This window comes from Sinohyriopsis cumingii, chromosome 6 (genome assembly GCF_028554795.1).
Source record: "Sinohyriopsis cumingii isolate HCF-2022 chromosome 6, ASM2855479v2, whole genome shotgun sequence".
Taxonomy (NCBI): Eukaryota; Metazoa; Mollusca; class Bivalvia; order Unionida; family Unionidae; genus Sinohyriopsis; species Sinohyriopsis cumingii.
This window is the reverse complement of record NC_142966.1, coordinates 28,000,986-28,026,179: the sequence shown is the minus strand read 5'-3', so window position 1 is coordinate 28,026,179 and position 25,194 is coordinate 28,000,986. Positions and strand designations below refer to the sequence as shown.

The window sequence follows — 25,194 nt, the reverse complement described above, 5'->3', positions numbered from 1 at the left end:
TTTCCCTCCCTTCCGTGTGGATAGTATATTTTAGGTTCGTTTTTCCGTGTGCATAGCACATTTTTCGTTTGTATGCGTTAGCGACGTTGTGTGGATAGTATATTTGTGGATTGTATTCGTTCGCGTACGTTTTTATGGATAGTATATTTGGGTTTGTTTTCCCTCCCTTCCGTGTGGATAGTAGATTTTGTTTTCTTTCCCCTCCCTTCCGTGTGGATAGTGTATTTTGGGTTTGTATGCGTTAGGGACGTTGTGTGGATAATATATTTTGGATTTGTTTGCGTTCGCGTACGTTTGCATGGATAGTATGTTTGGGTTTGTTTTCCTTCCCTTCCGTGTGGATAGTATATTTTGTGTTTGTTTTCCCTCCCTTCCGTGTGGATAGTATATTTGGGGTTTGTACGCGTTAGAGACGTTGTTTGGATAGTATATTTGGGTTTTTATGCGTTAGCGACGTTGTGTGGCTAGTATATTTGGGGTTTGTACGCGTTAACGACGTTGTGTGGATAGTATAGTTGGGGATTGTATGCGTTCGGGTACGTTTGTATGGATAGTATATTTGGTTTTGTTTTCCTTCCCTTCCGTGTGGATAGTATATTTTGGGTTTGTTTTTCCTCCCTTCCGTGTGGATAGTATTTTTTGGGTTTGTATGCGTTAGCGACGTTGTGTGGATAGTATATTTGGGGTTTGTATGCGTTCGCGTACGTTTGTATGGATAGTATATTTGGGTTTGTTTTCCCTCCCTTCCGTGTGGATAGTATATTTTGGGTTTTTTGTTCCGCTTCCCTCTGTGTTGATAGCATATTTGTGGGTTTGCTTTTTCCTCTTCCCTCTGTGTGTGTGTGTGTGTGTGTGTGTGTGTGTGTGTGTGTGTGTGTGTGTGTGTGTGTGTGAGTATATCTGCGCGCGTACGTTGTGTGTGTGTGTGTGTGTGTGTGTGTGTGTATTGGTCTCTGTTTGTCCCTATAAAACTCACTTTATGCCTATCAAATACACTCTACCTACCTACCTAGAGTAGCGCGTATTCAGGTCAGCCACTTGCAACACTGTTGACATTTATCCCCTAGTGTTCAGTACAGTGACGTCACTGACGCTGGAAATTTTGAGACCATAAATATGGACTTGGGGTTTTCCACAGTTTCTAGCTATACATATGTACTAAAGTTCATAAACAGGAACGTCACTCAAGGTGAGGCTATTAAAAGATAGTGAGGTTTTCTAAAGGAATATCCCACAAGTTGTAGTATAAATAGATAGTGAGATTTCATAAGAATTTCAGCTGATTATAGCTATAAATAGATACATGGGTGTTTATCCACGATCGTCACACAAGTTGATATTGTAAGTAGTTACTAAGTTTATCCATTTTAGTCTAAACCATTGTAACTTAATTTTCGGGGATATGTTTATTCTCCTTTAAATTCTGGGACAATTTCGTCATTTTAGCGTTACTTTTAGTCACATCCATTTTGTCGTTGAGCTTTTCCTTGATTATAGCTATTTATAGCATCATTACAATTATGCAAATTTTTGAACACCCCAGCAAAATTTCAGGTCTTGGTAATGCTTTAAATATAAATCTCAGGCTTGTACTAGTGTATGTCTGTCTCTGTCTCTGTTGTGGTTGGCCCTCTACCATCATTGTCCCTAGAAGGCACACTTCCATTGTTCCTTTATAGTCCCATCCATGTTAAAATTCCCCATGTTAAATTCCCATTGTCGCTAGACAGGCCCAAAATATATTCCCATGTTCAATTTCCGTAGACCCATAAGGTCGGGACCGTATTAAAATAGGGTCCCGACCCTGTTCCATTTCCCCTTGACGCTAAACAGGCCCACCCTGTTCAATTTCCCTTGACGCTAAACAGGCTACGATTTATTCCCATGTTCAATTCCCATTGACGCTATACAGGCCCACGATCTATTCCCATGTTAAATTCCCCTTGACGCCAGAGTGGCGGGACAGTTTTCCCCATGTTAAATTTCCTTTGACGCTAAACAAGCCCAGGGTGATTTTTAATGCTAATTCCCACTGACGCTAAGGTGGCCCTAAGGTGTGTGTGTGTGTGTGTGTGTGTGTGTGTGTGTGTGTTATATATTACATCTGAGCGACATATATACTAAACCTTTGTGTCACACATATGAAACAGTCAGCGACGACTGTTCGTCTTTTGGTTGGTTATTTGTCCTACAATGTACGATGTCTACCCTGATAGTTTTATTGTTTGGGTCGACGTATTACTGCTAAATAAACGGCGCTGTATAATTTACTGGCATGTCGTTTGAGAGAGGAATGAAAGGTCCAATTTTTCAGGAATATCTCACATACATGACAGCACATATCGACACTTCCTCACAAATCATAGTCTAATTGCTTCAGCTTGACTATACTTACTCTGATGTTTTTTCCTGATGGATTGAAATTTTGCCTTAATTGTAGTGTAAAAGCGTTTCTGTTGCTATGTCACATCAGCCGAGGAATCTTGAGTCTCTGCGTCTGTTTTTAAGATAAGATGTCTCGTCCGAACAGTGTCAGATTTAAAATAAAACTTTCATCTAATGTTTGAATCTGTTGGTCAAACTCATTACCCTTGTCATCAATTTTTGTTTTCAAATCAGTAACATTAACATTAATCAATGCAGTAATTGCGTTAACATCGACATCAATCGCAGTTGTTACATCATTAACATTAGTAACATATTTAGCTGTTTTATTACTTTTGTTCTTTGTATAATGTTTAAAAGAGGATGATGAGATTGACCTCCATTATATTTTACTTACAAGAAAGATACAGTACCAAGAATGAGACTAATACATTATTTAAACCACTTATTCATCACAGTTACTTATAAATTCGTATTGTCTGGATCAGCCAAGACATCAAATGACCCAAACTATTGCATCTTTGAAATCTGCCAATTACTATTAAATGTACTTAAATTTTCAGTAATCGTCCAAGGCAAATTATCTATTGGCATGTTCTCACTCCAGCACCTGCCAATCCTACCTTTATCGTCCTAAGTCCCATCCCCTATCCACATCCTTCCCCGCCATTTCTGTACTTGACACCAGTTGTTTTACACTTATTTAATGTTAATGTTTCTTACATTGTTTCCGCTCTTTCCCTATACTAGTATGATGAAGTGTTCATTATGTGTTCATGTACAATGTTTATGATCGACGCACTTGCCATTTTTCATGTATCCACTTCTCTGTTTGGGGGAGGCTGTTGTTAAGTTCTTAGAAGATGAGGTCCGATCCAAAGCTCCTAAAATATGGCAATGCAATATGTTGAAAACAATTGTTATCTTTAATTTGATAACGAAATAACTTGTTTTATTATATGTTATTTGTTCTTTGCGCAAACATAATACTTTTTAAAGGGTACCTTCTTATGACTATATATTTGGTACAATTAAAATAAAAAACGAAACCATTATTAGTTTGTAATATTATTTATTTACCATAACATCCATGTTAATTAATTAGTATTATATATTGTTGACAATAATTCACCACCATTTATACTGGATTATTTTAATAATGTGTGCCACGGATTAGTTTAATATTTATGTTCTGGGGTATCATGCCGCAGGCTTCTGGCATAATGTCCCATCCAGTCATACTTCCTGACACCAGGCCGACCATTACTAACACTAACCTCGTAATGTTGAGCGTCAAGCGATGAAGCTGCTAGTTCCATTCTTATAAGTCCTTTGTATAATTCGTGGGGGTTCGAACCCGCGAACTCCTGTATAGGCGTACGCTATAGCCACTTAAGACATCGTAATGGTGACAGAGTGAAAAGAAAGAGAGAAAAGAATATTAGTTTGAAAAGATAAAGAAAACAATAGATGAGATCATGCTTACAAGTTTTAGAGATTTAGATAATTTTTGTTTTGTTTTTGGCAAAATAACTTAAACTTATATTTTAGTAAGATTTGAACATTTAAACTCGTGTAACTGTCTTTCTATAGTTTTTCTGGCTAATTTTTGCATACAGCTGGAGAAGTGATGTAGTGATTTTAAGTTTAAACAAATACTTGATATAGTGTTATAGCTATATGCTAAACAATTCAATACAGATCAACTAAATACATGTTTTCCTTCGATATATAATGTAAGCACCTTAACAATGGAGCCTAAGTGACTAGAGCATCCGCTTCGGAGGCGGGAGGCTGCGGGTTGGAACCCCGGCTGAGTCATATCAAGGACTACAATAAAAATGACACTAGCAGCTGCATCGCTTGGCACTCAGCATTGAAGTTAGTGGCATTGAAGCGATATGACTCGAAAATTGTTATAGCTACGTTATAAATCCAAATCACACACACACCCTTAACACTGGACATGGCAATGCATTCTAATGATAGCAACGTTAAAGTAAATATAGCAAGACACATGTATGTATACACGCGTGCCCATACGCACTTGTATTCATGTACATACACATATATAGGTATATGCGTATATATAAATAAACATAATTATGTTTCATGCGAGACTCTTAATTATTGGCACCTGATGGTCATTATAAGGGACTTATTCGCTTCACTAAGCGGTGGGTTTGAAACCTTTGAACGTAGTAAACAAAGTATGGTCCATACAGTGACCTTTTTAAGCAAACACGGAAAAAGCTTGAAATAGATCAACTTCTTTGACCTTTATACCACGTTCTATTTGGACTATATACAAGGAAACTGAATCGTTCTTCAGCACAAATCAAGATCGTTGCTGTTAACATCGTGTCAAGAAACAGTCAAAATAATTGGAACCTGATGGATGGTAAGCCTAATATTTGTCTTGTAACAAATCATAATTTTCATCCTTTAATAGATTTAATAAAATAATGTTAATTAAGAAACGTTTCGTTATGGATTCATAATTTTTTGAAAATTTAGGATAAAAGATTCTAAATTCAAAATCATATAAGTAGCGATTATTAATTTGAAGGCGAAAATTACAGAATTAAGTCGCAGTATTTTAATTTTAATGTTTCTTAATTATAATTAATTAAATTCAGTATCTTACAAGTAATGATCACGTAATTTGATGGAGAAAATTACAGAACTAAGTCGTAACGTTTTATTAAAAATTTTAACGACTATTATTAATTCATCAAGTGCCATTTGTACTGAAATGACACGCAAAGGCAAGCATATCTCATATATATATATATATATATATATATATATATATATATATATATATATATATATATATTAGATTTTATAGCCAATTTTATTTATTATCTATTTATAACAATGGCTTGAAATATTTTTTCCATTAAGATAATTACAAGTCTGCACAATTTCAGAGCATCATACTTCTTACTGAATGTTTAGAGTCATGAACAAAATCTTTCATTTATTAAGATTGCTGTCTCATTGTGAGGCTAGAAGCTCTGTTGGTACTGTTGACAGCTATCCACGTGACCGCTGCCTGTAACTGTTCAATGCTGACATGGGAGGCGGTAATGTGTCCTGCTAGTAACAAAACAGGTTGGTGAATTTAGAAGTATACTTGCAGGATTTACACTTAAATTAAATCAACAAAAGCAGGAAGAATGAGAATACATTTGATAATGATGATAGTGGTGGTAGTGTTTGTAGTACTGTTCATACTAAAGAATCACTTTTGATACGAGTTACACTGCCCATACTGCTAATGCTACTACCATCACCACTGCAACACATTCTTCTGTTACATGTTCATAGCCAATCAAAATATCACGAAAACTATAACAACTATTCCTTCTACATCTCCACCTCGAATGTGGATGGTCGCGGGTTGATACTCAGGCCGAGTCATGCTAAAGACATATAATACAAAATGTTACTAATGGCCGCCTTGCTAGGCTCTCAGCATTAAGAGGTTAGTATTAGGACTGGCTGGCTTGGGTCAGGATAATGTGACTAGGTGGGACATCAAACTACATGTCTTACTCTGAAATAAATAAAACAATTATCAAGTGCTTCGTCCGAAGTATAAATCATTGGCAGAAAGAAAAATATAGCAGAGAGAATATATTCTTCAATCGTATTACTGATGGCTTGAGCTAAATGATGCAAATCTGTTTTTGAAAAGGATACGTACGCATGATATAGCTTGCTACACGTGGCAATTATCTCTCTCTGTCTCTCTCTCTCCACATGTGTGTGTGTGTGTGTGTTTACCATAACATGTTATTACATTCATGTTTGAAGCTCTCATAGATCTAAAAAATGGACCGGGCATTAATATGACGGGTATATAACATTTGATCCTAATATGGAAAATCAGTTTTCTTCCTCTAGACTCAGCACCGACAATCCAGATCGTTTCGACTGATTATGTAAAGGGGGTTGAATGGTAATGTCTTAGTGTCAAAAGAATCTGGAAACATTGCCAAATACAAACATCCTGTTACAATGCCGATATCATGGGAAAGAAACATTCATGTATACATGCATGCGTGCATACATACATACATACATACATAAGAAAATTTGGAATTGTTAACGGCAAATTTATAGAAACTTATTTCCTCACAATGCTAAAAAATATCTTCCTGTGCTGCAGTTGTCCTGGCACGTTTGCTCAGTTCCAGTGGTGAATTATATGACGAACAAGGACGTTATGTTTCAGTAGCAACTTCCGCAGTCCAAGGAAGATATCAGATGCAACTGAATATATTATTCAAAGTGAGTAAGGAAATTTACTTATGCTATACATTTCAATCAATGCTTCCACTTAGCTTTATTTTGCATATGCAGTCCTTTACATTAATTTATCTAGTTAAACGCGGAGAATTATTAATCAAAATATTATTCATTATTTTAACATTCCTATAATTCATCTTGCCGTGACGAAGAGCTAAATGAAAACATTTATAGGAGGAATAAGAGGGAACTGTTATGCAGGTGTTTTTTAATCATGCCATAGCTTCCATGTTAGAAAAATTTGTATCTGTTTTTGTTAACAATCACGGGGTTATAATATACAGACTACGCAGCTTTCTGCCAAATTTGGTGAACTTTGTCTATATTTTAGTGGTTTTATATCTCCATTCCGTGTTATCGCTTAAAATGGTTTAATTTTTATTTACAAATGACATATTATATAACGGTCACATTTGTTCACTGTGATCGTGAGTTTAATGGCCTTTGTCAGTTATGGCATTACCTGTTTTGTTTCTGTTAAAATAGTGTGATTTACTTTTTGGACCTGTTCTATTTTATTTCAAACATTTTTTCAAATTGAAGACTTCACAGTAGTATATTTATGTTCTATTTAATCTGCGGCATTAAAATCTGAATTTGAACATCCTTTAGCTGATCCAACGGACAATATCGTTCAAGTCATGCCTTCTCTTTATTTATGCAGGAAGGATATAATAAAGTACATGCTCTTAATAAATAACACGGTTCACTCACGCGTCGAGATAGGATGGTTAAATAATATATAAATTGGTTTTCATTCTATAAATTGATCAAAAAGAAATTTCAGATATAGCCACGAAAAGAGCACAAAAGAAAATAACAAATCTTTAAAGTATATTGTCAAGATGTGATTCACTGAGTATGGGGAAACAGCGTCCATTGTTTGTATGATGTAAAATGTCCCAAAAAATTCGGATACTCCTTGCTAAATAGAATATTGCACAGTAGTTAATATTTCTGAGACAAGGGATAGTGCATGAAAATAATTCAGTGTTACATCAGAACAATTATATTTTGTAGATTTTGTAGACGCATACAGCGTTATCCGGTGTAGTTTTATTTTTACCCTGACTAAACAAATATGTTGAGGAGAAGTAGTTACATCCCGTTGTAGATAGCAGAGAAATAGACAAATTTAATGATGTGCACAGGTTCTTTAACGTTGGGGTTAGTTAATGGGGGCCCGCAATGTCAGACCACAACTGTGAGGTCTTGGAATTGTTTTTATAGTATTAATAGAATGTACATTTTATATGTTGGCACAACGAATGTTTACTTTACAGATAGTTTTCTACAACCATAGGGGCAAGCACGAGTTAGCTTTATAGCATTACTAAATTATATTTCCAATTGTTTTCATGCGTTGCTGGTGTCTTTTGAATTAACCATTTTTCAGCTTTTATTTTCGAACGTTAGACCTTCGGTACATTATCAGAAGAATATACGCAAAATAGTATAATGCTAGAGCACGCGAGGTTTATATGACAAAGTTAATATCATTGGTTATATCACCCGGTCAAGTTTTGGATATAAGTATGGTGCTGTTTAGCTCTTGCTTTGGTGTTAAAATATTGCTGATGGCATGGCTTAGTATAACAATCCTGTTTAATTCATTCTTGACAGAACACTAACACTTTGTAGAAAGCGATGAATTTTATCACCCGTTTTGAACATATTCAGTGTTCTGTTTGTTTCTTTTTAATCCTAATTTTCCATTTGATTGTTGCGTTTGTTGTTGAGGTGGGGGTTTATTGAGACCCTCATTCTTTATTATCATAAACACCTCATTCCCGTACTTGGTGTTAGATGTTTTCATTTTGGCCCATACCCATTCGGATTCAATCTTGTTAAAATGACCTGTAATTACATAAAAGGTATTTTTATTTCTAGCAGATTCTACAAGTATAAATTGTCTCCACATGTCATTTAAACCCACATTGGATTAGTACAGTGGTTCCCAACCACCAGGTCTCGACCAAAATCAGATAGGAAGGACGTTCTGGAGGGTCATGGAAGGTCGCCAGGATTTTTCTTGAGGGTGGCAAATCTTAATAAAATGTCGAAAAGGGGTCATGAGGTTCAGAACAAATCTTTTTTTTAGGGTAGAGGCCAAATGTTTTTGGGAACCTCTGCATTTGTGGGTACTAACTATACAAGTTGCTAAACGATCTGCAGGAACCGAATACCAATACAACACATTGATAATTGGTTATAGTGATATATCTATATCATGTTTATTTGATGGATACTCTTACGAATCACACTAATCTTTCTTGATATATTATTAGCGAAAAAGAAGAAAACCATGAACTGCATGTTCAGTGATATTATAAAATAACATTCTTTCGATCTTGTCGAGAAGCGATAAATGCTTATCACAAATGAATAATTCTTATCCTCGTCTCTCTTCAATGTCCGCGAAGAGAAAAAGTTATTACCTGAAGATATATTATAGGATTGAAAGTCACAGCATTAGATTTTCTTAGATTTACTGGAAAGCGAAATCATATAATTGTATGAAACAGTAATTCACCTGTTTTTTTCAGAACGGGTCGATTCCACTTCTAGAGCTTGACGATCAAATAACAATGGTGTTTCCAGTGAAGGAAGAAAATTGTGGTCATCATTTCACACAAGATAAGGACTATGTTGTTGGTGGTAAGATTTAAAACTTGGAAACTTAAGAGCTGCCTTAACACTCACTCTCTCTCTCTCTCTCTCTCTCTCTCTCTCTCTCTCTCTCTCTCTATATATATATATATATATATATATATATATATATATATATATATATATGGATGGATGGATGGATGTATCTCTGTGTGTGTGTGTGTGTGCGTGTGTGCGGGCGTGCGGGCGTATGTATGTATGTATGTATGTGTGTGTGTGTGTGTGCGTGCGGGCGTGCGTGCGGGCTTATGTATATATGTATGTATGTATGTATGTATGTATGTATGTATGTATGCATGCATGCATGCATGCATGCATGTATGTATGTATGTATGTATGTATGTATGTATGTATGCATGTATGTATGTATGTATATAGCAGACGCATCATTGTCATCGACAAGGCTGTATATGTGATGTCCGCTGTAGTCGCTCGAGCAACAATGTTGAAGGGTACGTTGTCGGCGACTTACGTGATAGTATTCGCAGTTGGAAACAGCATTTCTATTCTCGTTGCTGGTATTCTTATAATTATCGGGAAAAATCTATTGACGTCTATGTGAAAGAAGATTTTTGAACACAAAGAAGCGTTGACGACGGCAACAAATGCACATTCCGCATATAATCATCTCTTATATCATCGTGGCTGAACGACGGCGAAATTTCTGATGATAAATTTATTCAGCCAGTAACAGTTATCATTCCACTGACAAATCATTGGCGACGTTGTCGCTCGCTAGGGCATCATCGACGTTCTCGAGCGACCATCGGTTACTGGCGACAACGTCGCCAACGCCCCATTTAGATTCCATATAATGTAATAATGTCTGCAGAATAAATAAACATTTGGAACAGATTATCGCTAACACAACGCCGGCGACGACCACAACGATATCAGCGTCGCCGGTGTAGCCGGAATTCGACATCCTCTACCGATAAGCACGCCCAGTGGTCGGTCACTTGAGATCGCACTGGTACAATTATGGAGTTTTTGTAGCTGGCCGAACATCAGAGGAAAATCATTTTGTGTATTATCTGTTAACAGTTCATTGGCATTCGCGAGTAAAACTAAAGATAACAGTACCGGAACACAAGTACCAGACTGGAACGTCGTCTGCATTTCAAAAGGATCTTATCAAATCGAGTAAATAAATGACGAACTTCAACGCAGAATTAAATCAAAAACGGGAAAATTCAGAGATCGCTATCACGGTACATGAGCCATTCAAATATTAACGCCTGATTACGGCGTTGACATATATCGGTTGCTGATCAGAACTATGTTAAAAAGGCCTCTGGTAAAGCCGACTTATGATGGATCCATAGAACCACAACTACAACGATCTCATTATTTATCGAACAGACTTTTATTTGCAAAATTTCCAGAGGATAAGGGATGCTCTATTCGGCAATCTCTGAAAATGTCTCAGTCAGCGACGATAGAATTAGCGGTAAAGACGGTGCATATGTGGCGCTTGAATATCCGAATGATGATCTTACACAAAATATCGTTGCGACGGTACAACATCTGAACGCTGTGAAATCCAATGCTAAATTTTTAATGACAAGGGTTAACACATGAATCGCTAGTGAGGTGGAGCAAAAGAAGTTATTTATTGAGCATCATAAGATCACCGAAGCCCAAATTCCTACTTTGTAACTACCGGGACTCGATATTGATAAAATGCAACGTGAACTCAACAACACAACTGATGAATATATGCCGAAGTGCAATGCGGCATGGAGCAAAATGAAATCCCCAAAAAATATTATCAATCTCTACAACGATTCAGATCGTGGCGGTCGTCTTATATCGCCAAGTATAGTTAATATTACAACGATGATTTCTGTTAATCTTGTATGTGATGCCGTAGATGGTATTATCAGGCAGGGGTGTCATGGCCGAGGATGCAAGCATCCCAAGGATATGTTCTTTATAGCTTTTCTCCAGAGGTCACCCTTGGCCATTCGTTTGTGTCAGTGCCTACTAATCCTGTTTATTTGCGATGTCATAGTCCGTCGTTGTCACGAATACGATTTCATCTGACCGGTCAAAATGGATATTTATTGGAGACCGACGGCGACGAACTAACTTTAGGTTTGTATGTGTGACACAGAGTCTCGTGAGACCGACCAATAAAAAAAACAAAACAGAAAGAGCACTGCGAATAAACAAAAAAATATACTTTATATTATTTGTTTATAGTGGGCGGCCTAAGCAGTCTAGAATTTGTTTCGGTAAACTTTGGACGTGGAAGGAGAGTGTTTGCTCTAGCCCGACATTCTAGGTATTTAACTTTCCGAATAACCACATGCTCAGGTTACTTGCAATCAGAATCGGAATCCAAAGGATTTGGAATGTTTAAATTCCACTACAAGTTTCCTTAGCTGTCTCGCACGTACACCTTCAATCTTTTGCATTTTATATTCTCGAGACAGCGCTGGTCTCATTTTCTCCATTGCGCGCGCCCGTGGAACAAATTCAACAATAACGCTTTCGCTAACGACCAGTGCAAGGGACTTTTCCATCCCTCGTTGGAGTAATTTGATAAATTGATATTCTATGATGCTGCTAGTGTGTATATACCCTCTTCCCCTCTCTCTTGTATCATTCCAAATCGTTATTGATTTTTTTCTGGATCAAGTTAATCCATGAGTGGAATACCACCTCGCTGTTATTACTCGATCGCAGAAATAATCGCATTAATATTTTCCTGGTTCATACGGTACATATATTTCTTTAATTAATCACCAAAAGGGAACGGCCGTGCCCAGGTGATGTATTTCCTGGGATTTATTTAGAATAAAAATATATTCTGTATACAGACTTACTGCTACTATACTATTTAACGGTCAAAGAGATCTGTACTGAACAATGTTAATTTGTGCGTGAGCACGCTTGACCACCCCACCCCCAGTGAACCAATAGGTGCTAAACGACATTCTAGCAAGGTCCAGAGGACGGTCCAAGCAAACTTGACCATTTTAGGAATTATGCGTGTCTAGGTTAAACAATTAACATCTATCATTGCAATTACGAATTTGACTGTCGGCGCGATATTAAAAATCATCTCAGCCAAGCACAGCTGTCTCTTCATTATACAGAAAAAAATTGTTTTGGTCTGTAGTCTGATTCTAGCGAAGTTCCTCTTGGCGACAGTGGTCGCCAGCATTAACCACTAGACTACGGAGGCTTTTTTGACAAAACACATTTTAGGAACTGATATATAAAGTTAAGCACTGCTGATAAGAAAACGAGCGGCCTCCACCCATTCAACTCTCCACTCCCACCCTAAGTGGTTATGGACACCTCGTAGAGTGGTTATACCCCGCCTGGAAATCAGCCTTTCCCGGTAGTGTACATGCATATACAGACAAGCAAGCTAATATTACTAAACATTTTGAAAACAGTGGTACGGTACTAATTACGTTTGAAAGCAGTGGTATGGTACTAGACACGCAAGCTAATTTATGTGCCTTATAAAATAGAATGAGGGATCCATCCCCTGGTCTCATAGTCTCTTAGATCAGCCCGCCCCCCTTCTTCCAGGATTTTACTAAAAACGATTCATGTTAACTAGGTATACTTGAGTTGTGTTTATACCTGTCACGGCGTTTATACAATGAAACTGGTCTTTGTTGATATCATAGTCCCTAAAGCCTATTAAGGCAGACTGAAATGCATCATTACGTTCCTTTCTATTTTTAGCGGTGAAGTATAACTCTGCGTTGGGCGTGCGCAGTCACTGTGTCGGTACCTGAACAGTACAAAAGTGGATTCCTCAGAAATCCTCACAAGTGCGAATCCAATTTCCTGCTCTAATTTGTTAAAAGCAGCACATTCACACAAAACACATTCCATCGCGAATTCATGTTCTCTTCATAACATTCGACGCAGGTACAATCATATAAATGATTTGGTTTATCGTTGATGATTCTATAATCCATTATATAATTATATTTTCTTTAGTTAACAAATTTATACGACTAGTTTCTGCGCGTTACATTTTGTTCTGTTGAAATGATCTTTAGCATCTTTTATTCAGCTATTACTAGTAGGCTGGCCACTTTTAGTGGCTCCGCCACCGTTTATTTTAACATGGTACCGCTTCAGCGTTCTGTATTTTCTGCCACGGCATGAAACGGAAAGCTTAGAATTACTACTAACACCAATATCGCATTTTATGCAAGGCTTTGGCCCTAGACACCTCCTCTGATCGCTTGATGAATGTTAGCCGCAATACTTGTTATATGAATATTGTCCACATGGGGTTGTTGACCCAATTGTCAGCCATCGGCTATTATTATTTGCTCGCGACATCATTTTATAATAATCAAGGATGATATTTAATTAAATAAGCATTTTGCGTTAATTATAAGCAGGTGGAGTGTCGCAAATTATTTAAGGGAAAAATATTTTTCAGGCTCTGCTTCCTCGGTCAAACGTTGTGAAATCAAATTCGGGCCTTAGAAGCTGAGAAGGTGGCTGCGAGATTAGCTGTGCTCGAGCCCCAGAAGGCTCCAGGGTTCGATTTCGATAGAGTAACTGGCAAGAAAGATACTCCCAGAGGCCCATGGGTGACTAAAGGTTGCCAAGAGGGCCTTACCATATCATTTACAATTACAGCAATATATCCTCGCGGCTAAGGAGGAATTCAGACGCGATGGTGCCGCGAAAGTTTGGTCAGCATCTCGACTTTGTAATTCTAGGATTGATCCCCATGACCTTACTTTCATCAACGCGTCGATGAATGACCAGAGGGCTGGCGGTTTTGGGATTGATTACGGAAGCCATCGTAATGTCCCGATGTGGATTATCCGGGATAAATTCGACCCTGTTCGTGAATCACGTCAACGTGAGCACCTCGCCGTCGTAGAACAAAATTCTAAGCCGGGAATGCTGCTATGTATTGACAGGTCGTATTATGAGCGAGCATATACTGTAACTGTCGTTGTTTACGTGCTTTATACGTAAAACGAACCTAATGTCGATCATCTACAGCTGATGAGCGGTGCTAACATCCATACTGGTATCTTAAGCAGCATAGCTCAAGGTCACATAACACTTTATGAACGCGTGAAGAGGACACGTACTGATAGACAAAAAACGAATGGGCTAAAATTGTTCGAGAAAAGGAATCCGACAGTAGTAAAAACAATAACCGACGAAGTTTGTACAATTTCAGGCAACTGTGAAAAGAAAGGCGCCCGATAGTGATAGTCGACCACAACGCTCATTCGTGGACTGCAAGCGTAAAAAAATTCCTCCTCAAAACAAGAAACAGATTTTATAACGGTAATATTTTTGAGTGTATTTATAATATTATAGAAAACGAAACAGTACCAGTCTTTCTGTTTCAGAGTGATCCCGAATCCGGATCCAATGGCGGGTTGATCAATTTGTGCTACTATCTGGCAAACTTTATCGCCTAGAAGCACTTCAAAAGCAGATGACACGAGTAGCATTAAAATACACAGACGACACATATGTCATCGATGAATTGCTGAATAATTTTTTTACAATCTCATCTGTGGTTGCTCACTTTTGCCGGAAAAAATAATAAATGCGTACAACACCATGTGACTGCATTCAGGATATACAGCGTCATGTATTGCATTTGGACACGGTGGCCTTTGGAAGAAAAAATACAATCAATATGAGGTAATTTCTGTTGATATGGTAGCTTGCTATTCTGATTGAGTTCTTGGAAATGGTGAATGCGAGGAGTATTTAAGCGATTTGGTCATTCGACGTACAAATGACCGTACTTGCATTAAAATTCGAGATTCACTTCAATCTGAATACTAAGGGCACCATATTGAGAAATGTCCTGAGTTACCAGTTCTACTTTGCAGCGGATACTCGTCAACATAATATTATCGTCGATATTCCAGCTTCGGCGACCCAGCAAAAACTTGTTTTGAATGATGTTGTTCATGTTCCCATTGAAGTTGTCTAGGGCACCCTGGTACAGCCATCATGCAACCCATGCACGAGATCGAGTGTCCGCTATCCATAATTCCTCTGCGTGCTGATGTCCAAACAATCACTTAGCAAGAGTTTGATTAAATTGCTCAAAGACTGATCAGGATGTATGGCTGCGTATCAGCGTCTGATTTCAACATTACTTTTCTGCATCAGCGAACTTACTGCACCATAAATTCTTTGTTAGGACAACCTACATCAACTATCGTAAAGGTTCACGTGATAAAATCGTTCAAACGCATCCGCTACGCTTCCTTGTATCTACTCGCAATGTCAACGACCGTCAATGTGCATTTGTATGTATGTGTGCGTGCCTTGTCTTCCTGACGAACGTTTGCTGAAGATGCTATCATCAAACCGTCCACGCTGAATCGTGTTTTGTGGTGGTAGACAAATTTGCCATATAGCTTATCGGGACAATCAATCTGCGACCAGATCAAGCTTGTCACCCGCTGCATAAGCGAGTTTTCTAATCACCTCTGTGCCTTTCCACTATCATCTTAGACTATAATAAATCTATTCCATTATATAATTAGTGGACAATTAATAGCCCACCCAGGTGGCTAGACCCCCACCGCTAGTTTACCGCTCATCGCAGATCTTCTCAACCAGTTTGCCAGTGACACCCTTATATTTTTCATTTGTTTTTCGGTCTTTCTCGTTAAGTCTGCTATCAAGTCTGGTTCCAGAACTACAATAATTGGATACCGGAAGATGTTTTTCACCCGGAGTTTTAGCCCATGGAGTTCCTGGTAATTTCCCGAGCGACGCTGCGATACACCACTACGACTTTGTCCACTAGGACTGCTCTCAAATGTATATTTTTATACCACATTTTAATGCACGTACCCGTAAGTGCTCATTGACGATCCCTTGTGGTTGTTTCACTTAATCCAACGATGTCGGTGACCATCTTGCATCGAACAAAATATTGACTCAAGATAACATTTGATAACACATTCCTACAACATGAACGTGATTTACTTTTCAGCGAAAACAAGAGCGAGAACAAACCAAATGTCATCCAACATTACCCAGTTTTATTTGCGTCATCATCTTTGATCAGTCTAGGACTGGTAAAACTAAGTTGCTACCTTACCTGATAATAAGATGGCTCAAATGGGACAAACTTTATTTAGTACCTTCAAGCGGAGGCGACCGGGGATGTGATGAAGTCCTCAAGGAATTGAATGAAGTTACAATGATTCCGTACCGCCCGGTTAAGATGATGATGAATTGATCGATGGTATCAATGATGCTCCGTCAGTCGAAGATCTTAATCGCAGCATCAATGATCTTGTCTTTTATGACGATGAAATGTTTGACAAACAACCGAATCCAGCCAGAATATTTTCACGAGGTAGGCATAAAGACACAGATGTCATTTACGTTGCATATCAGTAGCTCAGATCCTCAAAGTGATCAGAGACAGTTGTAACCATTTGGTTATCTTTAACGGTGTTGATACACGTACGCTGAGAAACTTTCATCAGACTTGATACCCAGTCGACGTAGACATAAATAAGCTGAAAAAAGTTTTTTGCATATGCTCAGAAAAGTCCACTTGGATTCATTACAATTAATTTGCAGGATTCAAAAACACGATATCGCATTGGTCTAAATAAGATCTATGTTAGAGCATATAGATGATAAGTCATTTGTTTTTTAACACACCCTGATGACCAGTGGACACCGCTATAAGTGGGGTGGAGGTGGAGAGGAAGTCCTCATGGTGCCGTCCCAGAATGCTCGGATAGCAGTTTTTAATACAAGATCTCAACATTTTTAAAGCCTCGAGTCTAGAAACCAACATTTAAAAACTACCCAAAAAGGCCATTTATCCCCTCATCAATGCTTGGCTACATTCTTACATTATTATAAGTGGCTGACTTCAGATGGCACGCATACCATCCAACAAACCGTTACCTGCTACTTAGAGGGTATATGCATGTATCGGCGAGTGTTATATACAACACTTCCTATACCTCAAAGTATATTGGCAATGCTGGTAAAATTCTATGTATTGCACCGACCTTATAATAAGCTATAATCAAGAAAACAAGCTCAATATAAGTCTTAAATGGATGTGACTGAATATTATACGATAATTTTGAAATTGTCCATAAACTTAACGAACACTAGAAAGCCCGGGAACATTGCATTAAATTGATTTAGACTATAAGGATTACTAAAATTACGAAAATTCTCTGTTCTCTATCGAAGACTGAAAAACAAATCCCGGAACATTAAGTTAAATTTGCCAAGACCAAAAACAGTACTAACAGCGGAAAATGTTCGAACTGAAGAGGAGTCTGAGGATAAAAAGCTTAGCATTATATTTATTATTATTGACTAGATGTAAACTATCCATAAAACCCCGAAATCTACTGGACTTGAATGGTTACTGAAACAAATCGGGACTTATTTTTCAGATTTAGCCAGGGCCTAACCTAGCACTTAAATGCCGAACATTTACCGACCTAAAATAATCCTGAAGAAAATGAAAAGTAACTTGACCAAGACTAAATCTAGTATTATCCAAATTAACGAAACTCATGTGGATATTAAGGGAGACGGAAAAAGTAGCTCAAAAATTTAAAACATGGTCGAGTCTAAATTTAATCCTACAGTTTATAATCTAATGCACAGTTTAATGGTGATTACAGGGCGATTCCCCCACCCCGTAAATGTTTTTAAATATGATCATTACAAATTTTCAATGCCGGTTTAAATGTGAACATTTACAGATGTACACTATTCTCAAAAATAAAAAGTAAACGAGCTATTCGGAATTGCGCGATAAATGAACGATGTCAAGATAAATTTAAAATTCGAACTTTGTGTACCAATTTCGAAACATAATTTAATTTAAAAAAAAAAAGAAAGATGTGCATGCAAATCGAAACTTTCACCTTGTTTGTAGTGACACATCTACTAACCAATGAAGAATGTAGAGTGACCACAACCCAGTCATCAACTATCTGACACTAAATTTACTGTCTAACTTCGAACACTATCTATCCAACAGAACAATGTTTGTTATAATAGTGTTGGAATATCTTATCCATATTAGTAGAGAAAGAACAAGACAAAGATTCACTGACATGTTTTTTCGTATATTCTTATTAAGTTAAAATAACAAGTAAATGTTATGTTACGTTTAGGCTCTTACAAAACGTAACAAGAAGAAAGTGAATACTTGAAGCTTTGTAAAATTTAACAAATAATTTATTTCCCTAGAAAAATAAGTTAAAAATGAGAAAAAGAACTTTCGGTTTTACGAATCAAATCCAAACTTAATCCAAGAATTTGAAAAATAGAAGTCCTAGTAATAAAAAGTCCTAATGAAACCGAGTTCGAAACTCGATGCCATCGAAAAGGGAAGGTGGTGACGTATGCTGTGGTTAGCGTCGTACTAATGTGCCAACAGTTCTTTGCTGAATCATAGAAAAATTAGATACGTTCTAGTACCTTCACTTGAGTCCGTGGTTCTTTCCAGGACTTTTTGGGTTCTTCCTCAACTCTATATATTGGCCGCAGTCTATAGCCTATCATGTACTGAAAAATAGCATTAAACTTACAGCAATATCATCCAATTGGTTGTCTTTAGCTTTTGATTGTTTTTATTTATATCGGTTCCTCCTCTTTATAATTATTCTTATTTTCAGGCCTTGTTGAATTTCTTTAAAGGAATGGGTTCTTCTTATGTTTCTGCTTCTGCTTCTTTATTTTCTTTCTTTTTGTTTTTATTCTTTCTTGTCACACTCTGAAGGCCAGTGTTTTTCTTCTCCTGACATTGATATAACGTATTTTATCATGTGTTGTTCTTTTCCCATGTCTTAGAGGTTTCTTTTCTTTGACCATTTGGACGCTCTAGAACCCAATCAATTTTTCCAGACCTATTTTTATCTCGAAATGTGTAGGTAGAAGTCTTGTTGGAAATTTTGAATGGCTCACTGTAAATATTTGACTATTGTGACTCTTTCATTTTTACAGTCTGATCCTTTAGTTGATATATATATGTATATATATATATATATATATATATATATATATATATATATATATATATATATATATATATATATATATATATAAGTTCGTTCGGTTACTCACATTTCAGCTTCCCAGAAAGTGTCTTCCAGAAAATGCCGAATGAAGGCTTATAATTACACTGCTAACTTTAAATAGTTCAGCTCCCATTTGGTGTCGTGTCTTTGAATATACTGTTCATAAACTTGCCACAACAAATCTCGTGGTAAGTGAGTGCTAACAAAACACGACATGGTGACAAAAAAAAACAAAGGAATCTTCTCGCCCTGCGTATGCGGTTCTTTTAACAGTACTTGAAAATCCATTACGTCTTGAACAGTATTATTGACTTTCTTCCATAGAAACTGGTGGAACGCAAAAAACAAGTCTTGGCATGGCAATCTTAAAACATCTTCGCAGTTGAATAACTGACCATTTGAATATTTTCAGATGCCTATGAATCAAAGACTATGACGCTCGCAAAATTTTCTAAGCATTTCTCTTGAATCTGTACAAAATAGTTGTAAATGCGTTCTCATTATGTGGATTCTGAATGTGCTATTCTATACTGTACATTTACAGAAATGTCTTCTGACTATTTGACCATTTTCAAACTAATCAACGTTTCCCAGTATTCCGATACCAATGGCTAAAACATCGATGTCTTGAGGGATTGTTTTATTTATAAAAAATCTATTTGCAAAGCTCACAAACGTGAAACTTTTGTTATTGGTACAAACATATTACACTCATGCTCTTGTGCATGTATATCATGCTGTCAAACGGTTTTCTTTATAATAAGAGAATTTACGAAAACAAAATTACTAAGTCTGATTTGTCATAAAACATGTATTACTTGTAAAAATTATATGAAATATCAATATAATATTAAAAAATCTTCCCACGAAGGAAAGTTGTCATAATAATGAAACCACAAAGCCTGCAGCAATTCTAAGTACTTTCTTGTGATGTTATGAGAACATTTGTATGCAAAGTTTGCTGAATAATAATAGAGTCTCTTCTACTAAAATCACGCGTTTTGAAATCCATATACGAAACAAAATCACTGGATTAATCGAGAAAAATCTTCCTTGTAACAAAGTAGCCTAAATATAAGGTAGAATAATCTGTAGTCTTATAAAAGAAGGAAGACAGTGTATACTTATCAAGACAAACACACCGTACAGACGTCAAGAGAGAAGGGACATTGGAAATCGTACTTTTAAATCACTAAAAATAGTTAAATGTATGACCTCCTATAGATAGATAGATAGATACATAGATAGATAGATAGATATTAATTGATAATACTATATTATATGAAGATTCGAACCAGGGATTGCGGATAAACGTCGCCCATTGCCTTGCCTTCACGCGCAAATTTCTATGTAATCCATAATTAATGTGTATTTACATGCGAATTTATTAGTAGGTCGGCATGCTTTCTAATGCCTATACTACCGACCTTGAGGCATCATTGTGTCCATGTGTCCATGGTCAACATGGTATAGGAATGGAGGACTCGCGTTCGAATCTCCAAATAGCAAGAATTTAAAATTATATATATATATATATATATATATATATATATATATATATATATATATATATATATATATATATATATATATATATATATATATATATATATATATATATATATATATTTTGTTGGTATTGCATCATTCTCTATTTTAGGAGATGTATTCGTTGGTGGGATACTTTCAAGCAGTATGTGTCAGTTATTGGTGCCTTACGAGGACATCGCCAATGATCGTAGTATCACTCAAATTCTTCAAAGTGAATCTGATCTTAATTGTGAAAATCTGTAAGTGCCGTTGATCAAGATGTATCTTTCACTGAGTGCAAGAAGAATTCCAAGAAAAGGAATAAAAACATTCCAAGTATTTTATTAATAAGACTAATCCTGTTTTTTAATGCTATTTATCTGCATTCTATATATCTATATATCGCTGTTTCCATTATCGAACCACACTGGACGATACTGCAGAGAAACAGACTATGTTAATCATGTGCAAACTTTCTGCAAGAAACTGTAAGCCATATAGTTTTCGCATCGATTGTCTTACAAGTTGATACGTGTTTGTTATCCCCAGGTCGGTAAACAACAAATATTCAGATGGAAAGGTTTACTTTCAACTACCTATATGTCTATCTGTCTATGGATGTAACTAAAAGTAACCCTAAAATTTCGAAATTGTCCCAGAATTTAATGGACTCTAAAAAGATCCCGGAATATTAGATTAATTTGGTTCAGACTAAAATAGATAAACCTAGTATATATTTATAGCCACAGATTGTATAAAAATCGTATGGAAAAACAGAATATCTATTTATAGCTACAACGTTTTGAAATTCCTTTTTTTGAAAACCCCATTTTCTATTTATAGATACAACTTGCGGTAAATCCTTTGGAAAAATGCTATTAGCCATTCATAGTCTCATGTTTTGGTAAAATCCTATGAAATAAAAACAGTATTTATTTATAGTCTCATCTTTTAGTAAAATCTTATGGAAAAACCCAAGTATACATATGTATAGCCTATAATTTCTAAGATCAATGACGTCACTGTACTGGAAAATGGGGAAGAATTGGCAACAATGTTATAAGTGGCTGACCTCAATCGGAAGGTTGCTAAGTAACAGTGTTACAAGTAGCTGACCTGAATACGCGTTACGGTAGGTAGGTGGGTGAAATGAATTTGAGCGACAAGGATTTATAGGGACAAACACAACTTAAACCTATATTTTCACATACATACATACATACATACATACATACATACATGCATGCATACTTCCATGAATACATACATACATGCATACATGCACACACACACACAAGCAAACATTGTCCAAACGCCCGGTGTTAGTTTAAGATGTAAGAATGAGATACAATCTTACAAAATAGACTATCTCTTACACCTCCAAAAATGCTATATGAAAATAGGTTAGCATATATATGTATAGTCACATCGTGTAGGAAATTCCTTGGAAAAAACTGGTATCTATTCATAGCGACAATTTGTAGGTATTCCTATGAAAAAAAAGTATATACTTATAGCCTCAAAAGGAATCATTGTTACAATGTTTCTTCTTTTGATCCCTTCTCCTCTCTCTCCTCTTGTTTATTCTCTCTTTTCTAAGGTACTCAAAGCCCTGTGCCCTTTCTAAAGACAACAATAGCAAGTATCTTGAATTTTATCTCTCTTTCTTGGACGACGCGTACATTTTGGAGACAAATATCCATTTACCTTGATGATATAGTAAACTTCATCAGCACTTATACACTTTTTTATGACCAGAAAGTAAGTTTTGTTGACAATTCCGCTCATTAATTATGTTTTCGTATGACTCTTAGCAAATCTTCGGCCATCAGGTCGATCTATGTTGACTCTTTCGTTTCCTGAATCTCTGAGAGTTGAGTGAACACTATGACTGTAAAACACTTGTCCCTAAACACCAGGATCTGCTCCGTGTGAGGCCTAATCTAAAGAAATTTTTTTCCAATTAAGATAAAACTTTTGCAGTGAGAAAATAATAGAATGTTATTGTCAACATTGTGTCGTATTGTCTCTATCTTCCTCTCTCCTTCTCTCTCTCTATCTCTCTCTCTCTTGGACACACACACACACACACACACACACAGAGTTGATGTGTTAGCTCAAATACATGGCAGTGATTAAGTGACGTAAGTGAGCCTGAATCAACGCTATCCACTTCTACCACAAAAAGAAGATAATCTTCAGCCCAAAGAAATGCGTTTGTCCCTAAAATATTTGACGTATTTGAGACACAAAAACGAACTTCAAGAAAATTCAGAACGAAGGCTTACACCTACAATTTGAGATGTAAAGAGTTCATTTATTGCGTAAAACTTGGTCAAATTAAAGTTTGTAATCAAGATGAAACGATGACACTTTTACAGAAGAAAGCATACACCAAGCGACAATAGCTATCCGTGTCACACAATACTTTTCAAAATGTGTTGGTAGAAGTTTGTGCTAGCGATCCTGAAGATGATATAATTATCTCATATTCGACGCCATGCGCATTGACAACAGAGTGAGACTGAGAGGTTTAGGGAGGGGGGGAATGGGTGGTACAGCTGATAGAATGACAGAACTAAGAACAGCAAAGAAATGAATTCGTTTGGGACCTCATGAAGATTATTTTTTTTTACAATCTATTAAATACAAAATTGACTTCTTGAAACTATCAGAACAAAATAATATACCACACGATGAAATTTTACGATTTAAGTCAATGGTTGTTGTGTCTTTGTATGAATTGTTCATATTAAATTGTGATAAAAGCTACCTATGTGTTAGCGAAAGCTAACACATATATGTACAATCGGCACACACACGCATTCACGCACGCACACACACACACACACACACAGACATGAGTTACTCCATTGGGTGACAGTAGACCGAGTGGTACTTTAATCTGGAGACTTCTGCTTTGAGAGCTGGACAGACAGAATTAACATTGAACAGAGAGAAAGAAAGAATGGTTAATATTCAAAACGTAGGTCACAACTTTTGTCTCTGTCATAAGAAAATAAGTCTTTCCAATGAAATCGTTATGACGAGTGAAGCATTGTTTCGTTCCAAGGTAGTTTGGCCATAAAATCGCCTAGGCGATAGCGGTTGCAATGCAGACAGTTTATTTAAAGTGTCAGTTGCCAAACCCTCAGCTGTGTATTGTACCATAATTCTTACCGTAATATGTACTAAACGTAGACATGTATTAGTTCGAGTTCTGGAATATCTATATATCTATGCTGGATTAAAGAGGTTTGCGCTCTTTCGAACATGTACCTCTGCTTTATGCCTACAGGGTAGGCTATTTAATTGCTCCTAGTGGAAGGAATTGGAGCCACTTCCCCCAGGCATGTATGTGCTCAGGTGGTCTAAAACACCAATGACCATCAGGCCCAGCAGCTAATTTGAGGTCTTTCTTTCCTAAAATTGGTCATTGGTTTGCCACTTTGTGCAGCGGGCCCTGATAGTCTAGGTCTTATATGCTCTAATTTTGGTGGCCTATAATTTCTCGTGGTATAGATATTACTGTCACCTCTTTGGCTACAGTGTTAGATTCTCAGAGGTATTACTGGTGTTACGTGCATGCTAGGTTGTTAGGTATAGTTTTGAGAATGGAGTAAAGGAGGGGTTAGATTGAATATATCAGAGAGAAGTAACTATATGAGATTTTTTTATAATAAACTTAAATTTTGTATTTCTCTCCGTTTCTCCGAAGAAAAAATCGGGTAAAACAACAAATTCCCCTTTTAATTTCTTTCCTCTTCCTATTTCTGTTCCTAGTTGCCTCATTTGTCAGGTGTTATTTTATGTGGTTTGTTTTTTGTTATTTTATTTTCAGGCTGAGTCTATTTGGTTAAGACAGGAATCTTTGCCGAATACTCGGGTCGATAAGACTTGTCAAAGACATCTGATCTTATTGTATTCCTACATCTAAGTTTCTTATCCTGTATAATAGTTACGTGATGTGTATCTTCAGGCTAAATCTATTTGGATAAGACATATATCTTTGCCGAATACTCGGGGGCTAAGACATGTCAAAGACATCTGATGTTATTTGTTCCGTATATTTAGGTTTGTTAGCCTGTATACTAGTTATGTGATGTTTATTTTCAGGCTAAATCTATTTGGATAAGATAGATATCTTTGCCTAATACTTGGGTCGCTAAGACTTGTCAAAGGCATCTTATCTTATTGGTCCTTACATTTAGTTTATTAGCCTGTCTCCTAGTTGTAA

At 36.6% G+C, this 25,194-nt stretch overlaps 1 protein-coding gene across 1 annotated transcript; it reads left to right on the top strand.

Moving 5' to 3' along the window:
- Positions 1–4,723: 4,723 nt before the first annotated feature.
- On the top strand, positions 4,724–21,754 carry LOC149796553 (uncharacterized). The gene is made up of 5 exons (XM_089960257.1): positions 4,724–4,786; positions 5,377–5,502; positions 6,563–6,684; positions 9,249–9,360; positions 21,088–21,754. Exons 1-5 carry the CDS (start codon positions 4,780–4,782, stop codon positions 21,219–21,221), a joined length of 501 nt encoding a protein of 166 aa, XP_089816383.1. The 5' UTR covers positions 4,724–4,779; the 3' UTR covers positions 21,222–21,754.
- Positions 21,755–25,194: the final 3,440 nt, after the last annotated feature.